Source organism: Gopherus flavomarginatus, chromosome 3 (genome assembly GCF_025201925.1).
Source record: "Gopherus flavomarginatus isolate rGopFla2 chromosome 3, rGopFla2.mat.asm, whole genome shotgun sequence".
In the NCBI taxonomy this organism is placed as follows: domain Eukaryota; kingdom Metazoa; phylum Chordata; order Testudines; family Testudinidae; genus Gopherus; species Gopherus flavomarginatus.
Genome location: NC_066619.1, coordinates 16,675,767 through 16,692,503, shown reverse-complemented (window position 1 = coordinate 16,692,503; position 16,737 = coordinate 16,675,767). Strand labels below are relative to the sequence as shown.

General features: G+C 41.6%; 1 protein-coding gene across 4 annotated transcripts in view; it reads left to right on the top strand.

Moving 5' to 3' along the window:
- MYO5B (myosin VB) overlaps positions 1-16,737 on the top strand; it is a 356,389-nt gene that overhangs the window by 216,165 nt on the left and 123,487 nt on the right. For all 4 annotated transcript variants that reach the window (XM_050944628.1, XM_050944626.1, XM_050944629.1 and 1 more), the window contains 2 exons: positions 12,028-12,150; positions 13,864-13,947. In XM_050944628.1, the coding sequence (XP_050800585.1) occupies positions 12,028-12,150; positions 13,864-13,947 (207 nt within the window). The remainder of the gene's footprint in view (positions 1-12,027; positions 12,151-13,863; positions 13,948-16,737) is intronic.

Below are 16,737 nucleotides of genomic sequence, written 5' to 3'. Positions count from 1 at the left end.
TTCTATAGCAAACGAGCAGAAGCCACCGAGACATCAGGGTGCTGGTACAGTTGGTGATTTGTACCCTTTTTCCATGTTGTAATGGTTGCAGCAATGAGATTTCATACAATGAGATTTTGTCTTAAATGTCCATCTCAGGGACTAGCAAAAATCAGTTCACCTGGCTGAAGTGGCTTTTAACTAAAGGTCAAACAAGTGGTGTTAGGAAACTTGGGCACATTTTAAAGAGTTTTCTTACAGTGAGTCTAGAAATGGATTTCCATGTTTATTGCTGCTCAGCAACTCCTGTTCAAATGTGTTCAGCTTACAAATTAAGTCAGTAACAGCCAGAATTGCAAACTCAGCTTAGAATCCCACAGTCAAGTTGGACTGTTTCTTGCTCATCTGTCACCAGCAATAACAATTCTGCTGCTGGAACTTAGTTAAAATGATGCTTGAGCCAGCCGAATCCAGAGATTGTTAGATTAGCAGTGCAGGGTAAGGAGCTGGTAGAGTACAAACAGCTGAAATACCTTTGCCAAAACACAAGGGGGAGGATCTGTTGAATAAGAAGGTGCCATTTTTGCAATCACTTTTTTGCTCATAATTTCCCTTTAACACAAGGGAGTAACTTCCTGGAAGTGGTTCTTCATACCAGTTTCCATGTAGTGTGATTACAGGTCAGTGTTTTACTATCTGTTATTAGGCAAGAAAGTTTGCATTAAGACTCGGGTCTGCCTGTCACGAGAAATGTTATGCACGCATTGAAATGGCCTTGTGGGTCTGTGTGCATATATACAGTAGGGTAAACTGTTAGCTTTCATATTCAGTCAATGTAGTGGACTTTGCCTCTCTTGTAGCAAGGCATGTGGACACTAATCACTCTTGTTAGCTCCATTGAGATTCATGAGCATAACACAGGCCCAAGGTGAGAAGGAGGCAGAAGTGTCATTTACATCAAAGGAACGCTTTTCAGATTTGTTATTTAAATTCCTTTGTCCCTCTGGGATTTAATTAGGAGTGTGACCTGTCCTCCTTTATGAGAGAAAGGTGACTTCTTAGGTGAGCACTCGCTTCCTTCCATTTCTTATGTGGCACATTGACTTCCCTTCCCATTTAATATTGGATTGCCTTCCATGGCTAGTGGCTGGGTGTTATATTATCGATGGTTGGCTGTAATAATTTGTGATGAAGACATTCACAGCGGGCATTTCTATTTGTGTATTTACAGGGAGTCAGAGCTGAGATTTTTCACTTGGTTAAGAGACTCTGATCAATTTAATTAAGTATTTAAGTATCCTTGACCCCCTCCTTTTTTTTTTCTCTCCAATCTGAGCATCAGTCTATGAAATGCCTACTGGTTGCATAAATCTGCTTGGCTTATGCATTCTAATGGAATCTTAAGGTAAAATGGTATGTTGTGCATAACATAAAGTAGAGGGCATGGTGGAGTAGACACATGTTTGTGCTATTACTCTTCCTTGTGATTCACTGCTGAACCAGTGCCCAAGCACAGTAGTAGATGACATTCTGTGCCTGGAGGTGCTCTGTTTTGGGTGAGACATAATGACTTAAACACTTGTGCTTTAAAGATCCGACCTCCCTTCTTGTACGGAAAGATAGAGGTAGATGTACTGGCCAAATTCCAATTTAATTGCATCCTTCCTACTGAAAATGTTCCATGTAGTTGCTTCTTGTCTGCCATCCCTCAGGGTTTCCACTGGGAGAGAAACTTTATATGGCTGAAGCACCATCCAGGTCCGGCCAATGGAAACTGCTCTGAGGATGTGCAAAACAACAATTAAATGAGGACTTTCCCATGTTTAGCATATTTTTGGTCTTGTCTTGTCAATTTTGGCTTCTGATTTTTGGATACCAAACTTGGTATCTTGGACCTATTGGATGAAGAGTGTAAGGTAAAGAAAAACACTAATGTCATCACAGCCATTTTTATCATTTTTAGAGTAACTTTTGCAGGCTAGTCATGCTGCATTCAGTGTGATGGGTCCCCAAGCCAGCACTTTCCAGAAGCAGAAGCAGTCCTTGTCCAAAACGAACTGCAATCTGGTGATCTTGTTGAGTTCATCACTGCTCCTGGGTTCTCAGGTAGTGGCAGTAGCCTATGGTATCTCTTATCTAATTCTGATTTTTGATTTTTGGATACCAAACTTGGTATCTTGGACCTATTGGATGAAGAGTGTAAGGTAAAGAAAAACACTAATGTCATCACAGCCATTTTTATCATTTTTTACCATTTTTATCATCTGATTCTAATTAACTAACAAATGAGAATAAATTAAAACTTGCATATTATCACACTGGGTACTGGCTCAGAAGTAGGTCATAAATCTAAGCTCAGCTGTTCATTGCCATTTTGTTTCATCCACTGCACTGTCAAGCCTCTCTTTCTCCAGGGATTGAGAAGACCTCTAACTATATTAGGAGCTAGGAGTAAAGTTTCCCAGGTGGCAGACTGCCCTGTTACTCAAAACAGCATCTGGTACTGGCTGTAGGTGACAGGCTATCAGACTAGATGTACCATTGCTCTGATTCATTATAGTAATTCCTACATATAAAAAAATAAATGGTACCCTGCATTGGTGTTGTACAGAGCCCTGCTGCCTAATGGGGACAGCCTGAACACAGAACTCTGTCCAGCCCCAACTCACTACTACTTTTTGTCCACACCTCTTTGACATAGAACCTGAAACAGAGGAACAAACCCCGCAGTTTCTGTGGTAATTCTCTGTATCTTGGGAGTGGTGTAATTAGTCACAGCTTTATAATGGACCCTTTTATAGTAACCTGCTGACACTCCACAGCCTTACAAAGTTTTCAGTGAGCGTGGTGAGTGAAAGCACCATTTTACTGATAAAACCTACTCACCCCACATCCCAGTTGCTGGGCTTGTACTTTTAGAATCTCACCACTCCTCCTTGCTGTTATAAAATAGCAAAACCTCTTCTGTTGTGCGGCACCATGGAGAGAGAATTGCTTTGCTGTTGGCCGTAGTTGGTATAAAAGTACAATAAGCCAGTTGGCAAGAAAGCCCACTACTACAGTGGATAAATGTACTCTGGGACTGAAACTCCATCAAGGGGCCTAGCAACATAATGAGATACTAGAGCAGAAGTGGGGTATTTGTCACCAAAGTTCTTGCCTCACAGAATGTTTTTCCTGTATTTTTTTTAAATGTATACAACTTCTTTATTTAGCCTCTTTCATACGACTTTTGTATGCCGGTGGACTTGAGTGAACTAAGTAATACGAATAGCTACAGAGCATAGCAAGAATATAGCTACAGGGTTAAAAACCAAATAAGAGATGGGAGTCACCGGTGAAACAAATGGGTTTTGAGTTCAGGCAGGGGCTTGAAGAGAGAAGCGTCAGTTCCTCATGTTTTGAAGGAGTTTTTCTGACCATAATGGAAACTTTCACAATCCCCAAACTCTATAATGGATACCTCTTTCTCTATGTATCATAGGACAGGTCGTAGTTATTTTACGTGTTCCTTAAATGTCCCAATTATAAATGTGGCTGTTGAGTCAGAGTATAGTTACTTGCTATTCATCCCTGTGCCAAAAACAATGAAATCAGGTTACTGGTAATTTTTAGCAGGCTGATTTTGAATCCCACTTGTATCTCTGCACATGTCAGTGTAAAGTTCACTATTAAAAAAAATACATTTTCTTTGATTTGATGATTGCTTGGTCTGTAGAAAATCAGTGGAAAACAAAGTGGCATCTTCTTTCAATGCTGGGCAGCTGCTTCCTCTGATTTCTGTTTTATGAACCGCTGCATATAGGTTAAGAAGATGGAGAGAACCTCTGGGGGGTTTATGGTTTGGACTTCATTAATTCTAATCAAATGGCAGAATAATGGCTTACATGTCCAGTTGTCATCCAGAGCGTGGTGAGGGAGCAACAAAATGTGCAACCACTACCTGTATAAAGTGCTACAGACTTTTGGCCTACCCAGGGCCGTGCTTGGTTTTTAGCATATATTGGAGGAAGAAAGAAACCATTAAAATTCTCCGTATTAGTTTTTATAATACTAATTGCTGGATCAGTGGCTTTGAAGAAGCCTCCTTAGTTATCCCATTCCTTTTTTTTTTTCCTGATAGGTTTAAGGTTGGATTTAATGTTTCCTTTACCCTGAATAGCTTCCTGATCTTTGCTGGCTGATTCCTTTGAGTCTTGGGAGAATTTTATTTATTTGACACCCTTTCCGACATGAAGGAAATGGCCCAATCCTGAAAAATCCTGAGTAGATGGAGCAGTTATTTCTAGTGCAATAGCCCCTGGTCATTATCATTAGACTAGGTACTGTATAAACAAATTATTGGCTCTAAAGGCTTTAAGATGCCATAAGGACACACACACTCCTGTTCCAGTACAGATGACAATCCATGCCCGGTAGTGGCCTGTGTCAGGTGCTACTTGGGAAGTTTAAAAATACTCCCATTCCGTTGTGCAGTAACACAAGGAAAGCTATTTAGTGTGAACTTGAATATAGTGAAACTCTGTTTTGAGGGAAGAAGAATGAAGCCTGTGAATTTTCACTCTATTTATAGTAAAGTCCAACTGGCTAATAAGTGGGTTCCACTGTGAAGTGTATGACTTTCACCATATATGTAGGTGTTAATGTTGTATGTCAGTGGGACTAAATGCCCCAGTTTCCTATTGCTGAGTCAGAGCGATAAGAGGGTGGAGAAAAACTAAAAATAGCATGGACAGCCTTTAGAGCAGTGACTCTCAAACTTTTTATCCTGCTGACCCCTTTCACGCAGCAAGCCTCTGAGTGCGAGCCCCCCCTCCTTATAAATTAAAAACACTTCTTATATATTTAACACCATTATAAATGCTGGAGGCAAAGTGAGGTTTGGGGTGGAGGCTGACAGCTCATGACGCCTCATGTAATAACCTCATTTCCTCCTGAAGGGTCCCGACCCCCAGTTTGAAAACTCCTGCTTTAGAGGATTTAAATGAGTGTAGCTTTATTTAGGTTGTAGCTATGCTGATTTACTCCAACTAAGGTTCTGACCCATAAGAGTCTAAACCAACTTTTAATCTTAACATGATATTTTTCGAACTACCCAGTTGCAATGAGTTCCATGGCTTAATTCTACATTGCATAAAGAAAGATTTTTAGTTATCGTTTTAAATTTTTAAATTTAATTGTTTAATTGTTTCCTGCTTGTACTTTGTATACTGGGACAAGGTAAATAGAAACACCCAGCTGGCATTTTCTGTTTGGTCTGGTGGATAGCATGCTGGACTGAGACTCAAGAGACCTGGTTTTTGTTTCCGGCTCTGCCACTGGCTTGCTGGATGGGCCTTGGGCAAGTCACTTCATCTGTCTGTGCCTCAATTCCCCATCTTAAAATGGGGATAATGATGCTGACCTTCTTTGTAAAGCACTTTGAAATACACTCATGAAGTGCTATATAAGAGCTTGTCTCTTCAGCCGAGGATCTCCCTCTATTTAAAAGACCCGTTAGATGATCTAGTCCCTCTCCAAGCACTACTGGATTATTCTCTTCTGTATGTTTTCTAGAGTCTGTCCAATTTCATTGTATGTACTCTTTATAATGTATCACCTCTGATATTTTTCTAAACTAAGTAATCATTTCAGCATTTTAAAAATCATTCCTTGTTTGAAAGCCTCATGATTGATCCGATGCTTTGGAAACACATAATTTAAGCCTAGATAGCCTATGACCTTACCATTTCCATGCACCAGAGATGAGTCATTATTATTTTTTTATTTATTACAGTAGTGCCTAGGAGCCCTAATCATGGCTGAAGACCTACTGTGCTAGGCACTGTGTGAACACAGAACAAACAGATGCTACAAAGATCTCACAATCTTGTTGTTTTTCATTGGTAATGACAAATATTTTTATAAATACAGTACAGTCCGTGTATTAGAATAGTAGCTCCTCGGTTGCCAGCAAAAAGTTGCTATTATCCAGTGGTTCGTAATAAGCAGAAGGCAGGTTGATGATGCTACAGCCAGGGAAAGAAGCTCTGGGACATGCCTTCCCTGAGTGCAGCCCTGCAAACCTGCCCACGGATGGGGCTGCAGCGGGGTCAGGGTGCTGCAGCCTGGATGCTGGTGCTTTCCGGAAGATGCTGGGGACCTGTGGGGCTGCACCATACTTCTTCTTTCACTCTCTGGGGGTAGGGCTCAGCAAATCCCAGTGATTCCTTACCTGTGTGCAGTCCCCAGCAGGGCATAGCCTGGAGAGTACAGGGAGAAGGTACCATGCCGCTCTGACATCCAGGCTGCAGCCCCCATTCCCACTGCTGCCCTGACCATGGCCTGCCCTCCTGGCCCGCAGCTCCTGACATCCTGTGCTGCAGCCCTAGAAAGGAAGCTTTGAGATGGGCTGAGTAGTGGCCTGGCTGCAGACAGGTTTGCAGGGCTGCTGTTAGGGAAGGCATATCTCAGTGCTTCCTTCCCTGGCTTCAGCCTCCGAAGCCTGCCTGCAGCAGGTAGGGACTTTCTTTCTTTTAAAAAAAAAAAAAAAAAAAAAAAAAAAAAGGGGGGTGGGGTGGGCTCCATTCCCTGCCCCAGCCCCCACCCCCTCAGGTGCAGCCCCAGCCTTGACCCCCTTACCCTTGTCCACATGGCCCCATTCCCAGCCCCGGCTCCCGTGGGAGGAGACGTGGACAGAAGTAAGGGGAGGCGTTACCATGAAAAATTTGAGGAGCCCTTATATAAAGGGTTGCATTGCAGTTTTGGCCTGTTGTTCATGGCCAAAATTCCTCTCCGTTGAGTCTCATGCTTGTGCTGTGCATTGGTTAATTGTTGCCCTCCATCCCATAGGTGTCTGTGTTTTATATGCCTCATTTGTGAAGTGCTTTGATATCAAAAGGTGTTATATAAGGTCAATGTGGAAACACAATTGCTTCAAAATAAGAAGCAGACAATAAAGAATATACGTCTGTGCAGATTGAAAGAACCCTTCATCTTTCTCTCACAGCAGTTAAATTTTTCAATCTCTCACTGCTGACAAAGACAAATTTTACCCACTAGGAGAAACCTGAGATGCATTTTTATTGGTGCTTGATATAAATTCAGTATAAATAATTTAAAGGGTCCAGTTGCCTCAGTCAGTGCAATAGTGGACTTTAGTGCCATATATCTCATTTGGCAGCAGTGTTGTGGTCAGGTGAAGTTAGATAGGAATAATGAAAAGGCCTCATCACAGCATTGTAAATTTACACTGCTGGCAAAGTTGTAATCAGAGAGAAAAATCAAGGAGTGAGAAATGTCAGCATGACTTGGATTTTAGCCCCACAGAAGGTAGGGGACTGATTACAACTGAAGGCACTGACGGCATGGTGAAGTCTGACCAACAGCTGTCTGAAAATATAAACTGCTTGTATTTAGCTGCATTTCCTAGAATTCCTGATCCTTTGATCCAGCGTTTGAATAGATGACACTATTTTCTGTTAAAAAATCCTTTATAGGGGATGACTAGCAGAGAATAGAGGTGCTTCATTTACCATTTTTAGTTGATTAAGCCACCAATCTGTTCCTCAGGATCTTGATTTTAGTAGAACAGACTTCCTTAAATTTAGTGGTAGACACATGCGCCTCTGCTCCATAATCATCATAGAACGCATATGCATGCAACTGGGTTTGTGGCTCTCAGAGATTGCTTTCCCATACCAATATGAAAGCGTGGCACATACATGCAGCTAAGAATGTAATTTTTTATAAAATATTCCCTTCATTCAACAGTCTCCACTGACAGCCCTGGGAATTCGTCAGCTTCCTTTAGGCTGAACATCTCAGCCTTGAGACAGCAACAAAAGTGACCTTGATCACAGCTGACTGCTCTCCTTAAGGCTTTCCTCTATCTCACTTTATTTTTTATGTTGGTTTTTTTTGGCTAGTTTGTGCAGAGAGAGGTAAGGCAGAGGTGCTCTAATAGTGACAGGGAATATGCCACATTTAAAATGCACTCGGTGCACCATGCTGAGCAATGGGATCCCAAGGCTTTGTATGAGGAGACATAACTCATTCCCCTAGGTTTTGGCCTAGTAGAGGTGGCTTGACAGGTTCACATGATGTATAGATTTAAATGAACAGACAGAAATGGAAATGTCTCCTGTGAGTGACTGCTGAGAATGCTGTTAGCAGCGCGCACTGTAACAAAGCAAGTGGTCAGTCGCTTATTCAAATAGGGTATATTTATTTAATATATATTTAAAATATTATAACAGTCTATATTGATATGAGAACTTTTTGCCCTGAAGGATCCCAAAGCACTTTACAAATTTAATAAACTAATATAGGATGCTGTTCAAACTATATATTTTTTTGGTTTGAAGATCTTACAACACCACTTCACACCAGTGTAGGAGAGGACATGTACAATACCCTGTGAAGTTAAAACTATGAGAGCAATTTAGGTAGGCAGACTGAAATCAGATAAATTACTATTTGGCCTGAAAATGGGGGCTAACACCCCCACTGTGTGAAAGTGCTATGGGATCTTTAATAATGACACATGGTTAGTGATTTTTCATGCTATGACTCATTCATTCACCCACAGCTGCTCAGAGCCCCTTAACAGCCTGATGGCATGTTGATCCTGTAATGGCTCAAAATAAAGCGTCACCATCAACATTTTCTGCCACAGCTAAGCCTCAGAGCCAAGAGGAAGGATGGCCCAGTGCCTGGGCATTAGCTTGGAACTTAGGCGACTTGGGTTCAAGTCTTTGTTCTGCCATAGACTTCCTGTGTGACCCTGGTGAAGTCACTTAATCTTCGTGTCAAAGAAAAAAGATAGTAAAATTTGTGTAAATTGAGCTAAGAACAGTTCCCTCCCTTGTGGGGCATTGTTAGAAAAGGTAGACTAAAAATTGTGAGGTGGTCAGTGTTGCATTTCCCAAGCTAACTGCACCTCTGATCCTTTTGTAGCCTCATTGAGGGCACTCCACTATGATCTCAGGCATCTAGCTGTCACCTCTCTTGAGGCAGTATCCCATGACACACTCTCCCCCTGTAGACCTGGGCCTTAGGCTGCAGAATTCTGCAGTTTACTGTAATGGTCAGGGGCAATGACAGGTTAGCCAGTGAGGAGCCAGCTCTCATAAAATCCAAGTACTGTTTATTCAGAACAAAAGCATTTCAGAGAAAACCTATCTTTAAAACAATAAACAGCTTATCTGCAGGTCTGATTTGCCAGGCAGTTACCCATCTTGCGCATGGAGACCCTGGCACACATTCAACGAATTAAAAATGGATAAATCATAGGTCTCAAAATGTAATTGTAAATGGGGAATTATCATTGAATGGGTCTGTTTCTAATGGGGTCCTGCAAGGATTGATTCTTGAGCCTATGTTGTTTAATATTTTTTGTCAATCACCTGGAAAAAAGAACACATCATCATCTCCTAGTAATATTGGCCGATGACACACAAATTGAGGGAGTGGTAAATGAAGAGGACTGGTCACTGATACAGAGCGACCTGGATCTCTGGGTGCGCTGGGCGCAAGAAAACAATATTCATTGTAATATGGCTAAATGTAAATGTATACATCTAGGAACAAAGAATGTAGGCATGGGGGACTCTCTCCAGGGAAACAGTGACTCTGAAAAAGATTGAGGAGAGGGAGGGAGAAGGTTGGAGCAAGCAGCCAATTAGGACAGGGCAGAGGAAGTCAGAGAGCTTTCTTCAGTTCTGAGGAATGTCCAGAGATCCCTGTTTTGGCTCCTTCGTTCCTATTGCCTGGAGTCTCGGGCTGGCTGTTCTCTGCAGTTATTCCCCAGAGTCACATGGGGGCGGGGGGGAAGAGAGAAGCACCCTGTGTATCCTAGTACCCCCATGTAAGTATGTAAGATAGATGGAAGTGCTTTCCTGGACTGACCTTGCTTAGCCATTAAATGTGATGAGATCACATCACAAGGGGGCATGCAGTTCTTTGAGTTCACATATTATAATAAATTCCGTGAAGAAGCTGCTAGGTCTTTCTTAAATTCAAATATAGATAGATAGACGCCTAGACCCACAATTCATCAAATATGAGGTATTTTGCTAGCACAGTTAAAAGTTTGAAAAGCGTCTCACCAAATCACTCTGTTTTGTAAGCATATTAAGAAAATTTAGAATCTTAAGGGTTTTTTTTGTGAAAACCTGTCATTTTGCTGAAAAGGCTGCCTTTGTTTTGAAAATGATTAAATTTCTGCCCTGAGCAATTAATAAACTTTACCCAAGCACAGGAATATTACTGCTTTTTTGCTGGTAGGGACAGCAAAATGTCTTACCCTGAGAAAATCATTTGAATGTTTGCATCAATATTGAATGAAAACACTGGTGGGGTGTGTAATAACCTTAGTCCCAGATTTGGACCTTAGCGTCCAAGATATGGGGGTTAGCATCAAAACCTCCAAGCTTAGTTACCAGCTTGGACCTGGTACCTGCTGCCACCACCCAAAAATTAGAGTGTTTTGGGGCACTCTGGTCCCTCTGAAAAACCTTCCCTGGGGACCCCAAGACCCAAATCCCTTGAGTCTCACAACAAAGGGAAATAATCCTTTTTCCCTTCCCCCCTCCAGGTGCTCCTGGAGAGATACACAGACACAAGCTCTGTGAAACTACACAGAGAGACTCCCCCTCTCTGTTCCCAATCCTGAAAACAAAAAGTACTTTCCTATTCCCCCAGAGGGAATGCAAAATCAGGCTAGCGATCCAACACACAAATCTCCCCTTGATTTCTTCCTCCCACCAATTCCCTGGTGAGTACAGACTCAATTTCCCTGAAGTAAAGAAAAACTCCAACAGGTCTTAAAAGAAAGCTTTATATAAAAAGAAAGAAAAATAAGTACAAATGTTCTCTCTGTATTAAGATGATACAACACAGGGTCAATTGCTTAAAAGAATATTGAATAAACAGCCTTATTTAAAAAGAATACAAATCAAAGCACTCCAGCACTTACATTCATGCAAATACCAAAGAAAAGAAACCATATAACTTACTATCTGATCTCTTTGTCCTTACACTTGGAAACAGAAGACTAGAAAAAAGAAACTACTTCTCCAAAGCTCAGAGAAAGCAGGCAGCCAGAAAACAAAGACAAAGACACTCAATTCCCTCCACCCAAAGTTGAAAAAATCCGGTTTCCTGATTGGTCCTCTGGTCAGGTGCTTCAGGTGAAAGAGACATTAACCCTTAGCTATCTGTTTATGACAGGGTGTGGGGGAATGACAGCACTGGAATCCAACTCTGGAATGGGTTACCTAGGAAGGTGGTGGAATCTCCTTCCTTAGAGGTTTTTAAGGCTGAGATGATTTAGTTGGGGACTGGTCCTATTTTGAGCAGGGCGTGGGACTAGATGACGACCTGAGGTCCCTTCCAACCCTGATATTCTGTGATTCTATGACAGTGCAGCAGTCAGGCCAACAAGAGCTTGGTTACTGAAAGAGAGATTGGGATTATGGTGTGTGTTGTTTCTCAAATATTAACAAATGGCAACACTCTTGATGTAATTCACATTATTCATTGTTTAGCAGTGGTCTTGGAGCTGTACAGAAACCAGAATTAGTCCCTGCCCCAAAGAGCTCAGTCTGAGACCTATATATAGATCTGCAGTTGGTGTAGATCAGCTGAGTGCCATTGACATCTGTGGAGGTATGGTGACTTTTACTAACTGAAGATCTGTGAACACACTGAGAAATCCAGATGGAGGAATAACTTAGGGTTTTGGTTTCTTAATTAATACTTATTAGTATAAACTCATCCTTGTGCTCCCTTATGCAATGTCCTTTGGTGATGCCAGCCTTGATTTCTGCATCTTCCATGCTGCCCACTATGTCTGGGCTGACTTCCCTAAACCTGGTACCAAGCCATCTCTCTCTGCTGAGTCCAGTTCCTCCTAAAGGCTCATTTCTGCCATCACCTATAAGACATGGGCTAAAAAAATTTGAAAAATAATAGTGTAATGAAACCATGAACGTGTGTAGTACCTATGCCTTTGAGTGTTCATGTGATATAATTGTAAATCTTCTTCTTCTCTTTTGTGTTTTCTAGGTTCCTAAAGGAACTGACCAGAACTGGGCACAGAAATTATATGACAGATATTCCAGCAGCCAGCACTTCCAAAAACCTCGAATGTCCAATACCTCCTTCATTGTTGTTCACTTTGCAGATAAGGTATCAGGGCGTATACTAAACCCTCAGCACATTGAATACAAGAGTTTGTGATGAATAGTCAGGATGGAAGGGGTTTACATTAGCTGTTAGCTTTTTTTTTTAAAGCCACATTAAGCTATTTAGGCGATGACTTTCCAAGTTGCCTAAGGTATCTGAATGCCAAATTGCCATTTTATTTTAATTGGGCATCCAAATCTCTTAGTAAGTACTTAAAATCTCAGCATTAGACTTTCTACTGAGTTTTAAACAGGGATAGCTGAGACTTCTGGTTTAACAAACCTTCTTCAGAGAGTTGCGCAGACTAACATTAATAGAGGTTGTTGCATCTAGGAAAGATTGAAACAAGGACATTTTCTTGAGTGCCAAAAAATCTCATGTTAGATAAGATATGTAAGTGTAAGATATGAGTGAAACTGGGACCATTTTCCCTCCTCTGTGAGGGAGAAAACTCTAACTTTTGATTTTCCAAAGCTTAGAGGCTGATGCTTGTAACATCCAGTAATGGTCTCAAGTTTTATTTAAAACATGGTTTGATGGATATTGCTCGGAGCAGGCAAGAATCTGTGAAGAGGTTGTAGTTACTAATGCATCTTTCTCTGTGTTTAAATCAAAAGCAGGTCTTAGTAAGTATAAAGGAGTCATGTGACACTCATGCTACAGCCAAGTATTGTCAATTGTCCTTAATAAAGTCTGAGTCTCTTTATACTAACTTGAGAGTGAATTACACTATTCACAGTTAAGCCTGGGGCTCGAGTTCCATTATACACCTTATTTTAAGCACATTCTCACTAAATGTTCCAAAAGAAAATATTCCCATTTCAAATTCTGCATATGTGATCTGTGACAGAAATTTGCTTGAATTTTTAATTAGGAAAAAATAGGTTTTACTCAGACTTTTGAAGACTCATCCAATGCTTTTTGGCCAGGTCTTATTTGAAAAACAACTGATTCTAAATTTCAAAAAAGTTTACTTGCAAGAGAGATTGGGTGAAACCTAGCACAGAGCTCTCCACGATCTTTTGAGACTGAGGTGTGGGTGGTATTCACTGGCTTACCAGAAATGCTAACTTGGGCCTTCCAAAGAGTGCCATATGAATGGTAGAGTCCTGGAAGTTTTGCCATTTTCAGTGGGAACAGGATTGGATCCTGAAGGGGGTACTAACTGGGTAATGTACAGTGTTTGAATTAAGTCTTGTGTAATGCCTTGTATCGTACACTCAAATATTTTATATTAATAAGATAAATTGGTGTGACCTTCCTCATGCTTTACCCCCATTCATTCAGCCATACAAACCACCTTTCGAATGAGTTTATGATAATATATATACAATGGCTAAAACCGTGAGAGATTACACATCGTAATTACAGCAAGAGACTTGCAATACGTGAACTAATCTGAGGATATGGCTATACTGCAATTAAACACCTGCAGCTGGCCAGAGTCAGCTGACTCAGGCCCATTGGAGTTGGGCTGCAGGGCTATACAATTGCAATGCTGGAGCCTGAGCTCTGGGACCCCAGAGTTGGGAGATTCCCAGAACCCAGGCTCCTGCATGAGCCTTAATGTCTACACTACCATATTACAGCCCCACAGCCCAAGCCGTGTGAGCCCAACGCAGTTAATGGCTGCCAGCCAGGGGTGTTTAATTGCAGTGTAGATGCATTCTAAGGGGTTTAACCACCATTCCGTTTCTCTATTGCTTTGTGTGGTAGGTGGAGTATCAGTCTGATGGATTTCTGGAGAAAAATAGGGACACTGTATATGAAGAACAGATCAACATACTGAAGGCCAGCAAGGTAAGAGCAGAAGGGTTGCAAAATAGTCCAATTAAACCAAAGTTGGCATTGCTAAATTGTTTTAGTTTCTGTGCTCATTTTAAAACACCCAGGAGTTTGTGCAAAAGGTCTCACAGTCTACACGGTCAAGAGCAAAAATAAAAAGTAAATGTAAAAAGTGAACTTAAATGGTCATTTTACCCAGGTATTCTCTTCATTCATATAACCCGCAATCTCCTCCCAGCTGTATATCCCCTGCCATGTTTGAGGTCCTAAATCATGACCTCCATCTTTCAATCAACTTGACTTGATGGGAACTCCCTTCACAACTTGCTGACCCTACTCCTTAGTCAGTCGGGGTGAAGATCACCCCAGTACAGAGGGCCAGCCCAAGCTATATGCACCACTTAAATCCCTCTTAATCCTTATTTTGAGGATTTGAGTGATGCATGGGTTTTGTGATGGATGTCTACATGGGAGTGATTTCACTTCCAAAGAAGTGTCACTGCTCAATGACAATGAAGCTTTCTTTTCTTTCTCTCTCCCTTCCTGCCCTTCTCCCACCCTGGGACTATGTGCATGGTCTTTGAAGCACCTCCAGCCTTGGCTGATCCAGAGATTAAAAGACCATGATCAGAATTAAACCCATATGTTGCAGGTGGCATTGCAGAGCACTTCTTTTAACCTGCTATCCTGGGCCAAAAATGCAATGCTTGTAGATGAAAAAGCATTTACTTTTTACTTCACTGCAGTATGCCACAGTTACTGTTGTTGCTTCCATGTAAACTGTATGTTCACAACTCTATTTAATAAAAATACAAAAAAAATTAGAGTTAATGTAGCATTAATGTGGAAATATTGAGGAATCAGCGTACAAGAAATTCCAAACATTGTCACAGCTTCCATAACCTTACAGCCCATATATGCTACGATGTGCAACATTAACAAATAATTCATTAAGATTTATAGTGAACAACAAAAAAGTTCTTCGATCTCTGTGACACTAGGATCCCAACTCACTACTGTTATAATCTGTATCTGAAAGGTGTCATGTAATGTGTCATTGGAAAAAAGGCTAACAACATGCTGGTTATTAATATCACTGAAACGTTTGTAGCAACACTAGGAATTATGGATACTCTCTGATATTATGTTCTAGGGACTGTAAAAAGACAAAGGAGGCAAAACAGGTGTTTTCCAGACAAAGGGGAAGGCAAACACCTCTGGCTCAGTAGCAAACTGAGCCAGATGTGAACAGAGACATGGACAATGGACTGCTCATTTCCATCAGAGGTTGTAGGAAGGTCATTTGCATTGTAAAATCACAGGAGACTGCAACATTGACATGGGGTTGATTCCCTGGCGGACATAGCAAGCAGAGCTGAGCCCTAGGTGGGTTTCCTGACCTATAAGACGGAGACAATCCCTTTGAGGAAATAAGGAAGAGAGAGAGAGAGACTCCATCTTTCTCCTTGACCTTTGGAAACAAAGGAGCCAAAAAATTTGATCTCGGTGATGGGTCCTGGCCAGGATGGCTGGAAAAGAGATTGATTGAGAGGAGCCATCTTGAACAAAGACTGTATCTTGCTAGATTTAAGTTTTAGATGCGGCTTCACTTTTAGTTTAGGGATATAACTACTGTCTAAAAAGCTAACCGTTTAAATGGTCAAAAATATGTCGTTTAAACGGTAAACTATTTAAGTGGTTCGGGCCCATCTGGCCAGCACAGCTGGGGCTGGGGCCACTCCAGCTGGGCACTGCCACTCCAGCCGGGCAATATAGCTGGGGATGGCACCTGCTCTGGCCACGTGCCACAGCTGGGCGCTGTGGGGGTTAACAGTTAAGGCGGTTAATCAGTAACACTATGCTTTCCGGTTAGCCTTTTACATCCCTATTTTAGAGGTTTGTAACCATTTCTACTTTTATCTCTGCTACTTGATGTCACTTAACCAATGTCCTTTTGTTAATAAACTTGTTTTATTTTTACTATAAATCAGTCCATACTGTGCTTGAAGAGTGTGTTTACTCCAGTTAATAAGCTGTAATGTACTGAATCTTTAAAAGTGCAGCAAAGGGGGGAGGGATAGCTCAGTGGTTTGAGCATTGGCCTGCTAAACCCAGGGTTGTGAGCTCAATCCTTGAGGGGGCCAGTTGGGGATTGGTCCTGCTTTGAGCAGGGGGTTGGACTACATGATCTCCTGAGGTCCCTTCCAACCCTAATAATCTATGATAATTTAAAGTTAATACCTTTTGTGAATGCTGATAGGGGCTATGCATTGCAGCAAAACCTCTCTGTGGAACATTGGGGCTGGAGTTCACTGATTGTTAACTGCGAGACAAGGTTTGGGCTGGGAGAGCCTGGAGGACCTTGCTGATGAGGAAGACAGGGAGCTGACACACATTGTAATCTCCAGCAAGCTCACCCTTGCTGCGTCATGAGGGTAATGCTGTGGCTCCCAGCTCTCAGTATCCCCAGCAATGTGTTACGATGGTGTTGTCGAGCAGGATGTACACCCAGCTTGCTATTTTATCTGAGGTTTACTCTTTAAGCACTGGGAGATTAGTTTTAAGTGATTCTCAAGTGAAGAAACTGGGAAAAGTGCCAGAGGTCACGGTTTTATTGTTTTCTCTTTGTTTACTTCAGGTGAGAATAGAACAAAAGAAATTGTAAAAAAATAAGTAGACTTGCTAAAGGAAATGAGGGCCAAGACATAGCCCTCAATGAGACAGCCACACAATTCAAACGAGCTGAGATAGTTATAGAAGTTGGAAGTTGCAGAATGGACCAAAAGGGTGGAAATGGCAGATAAC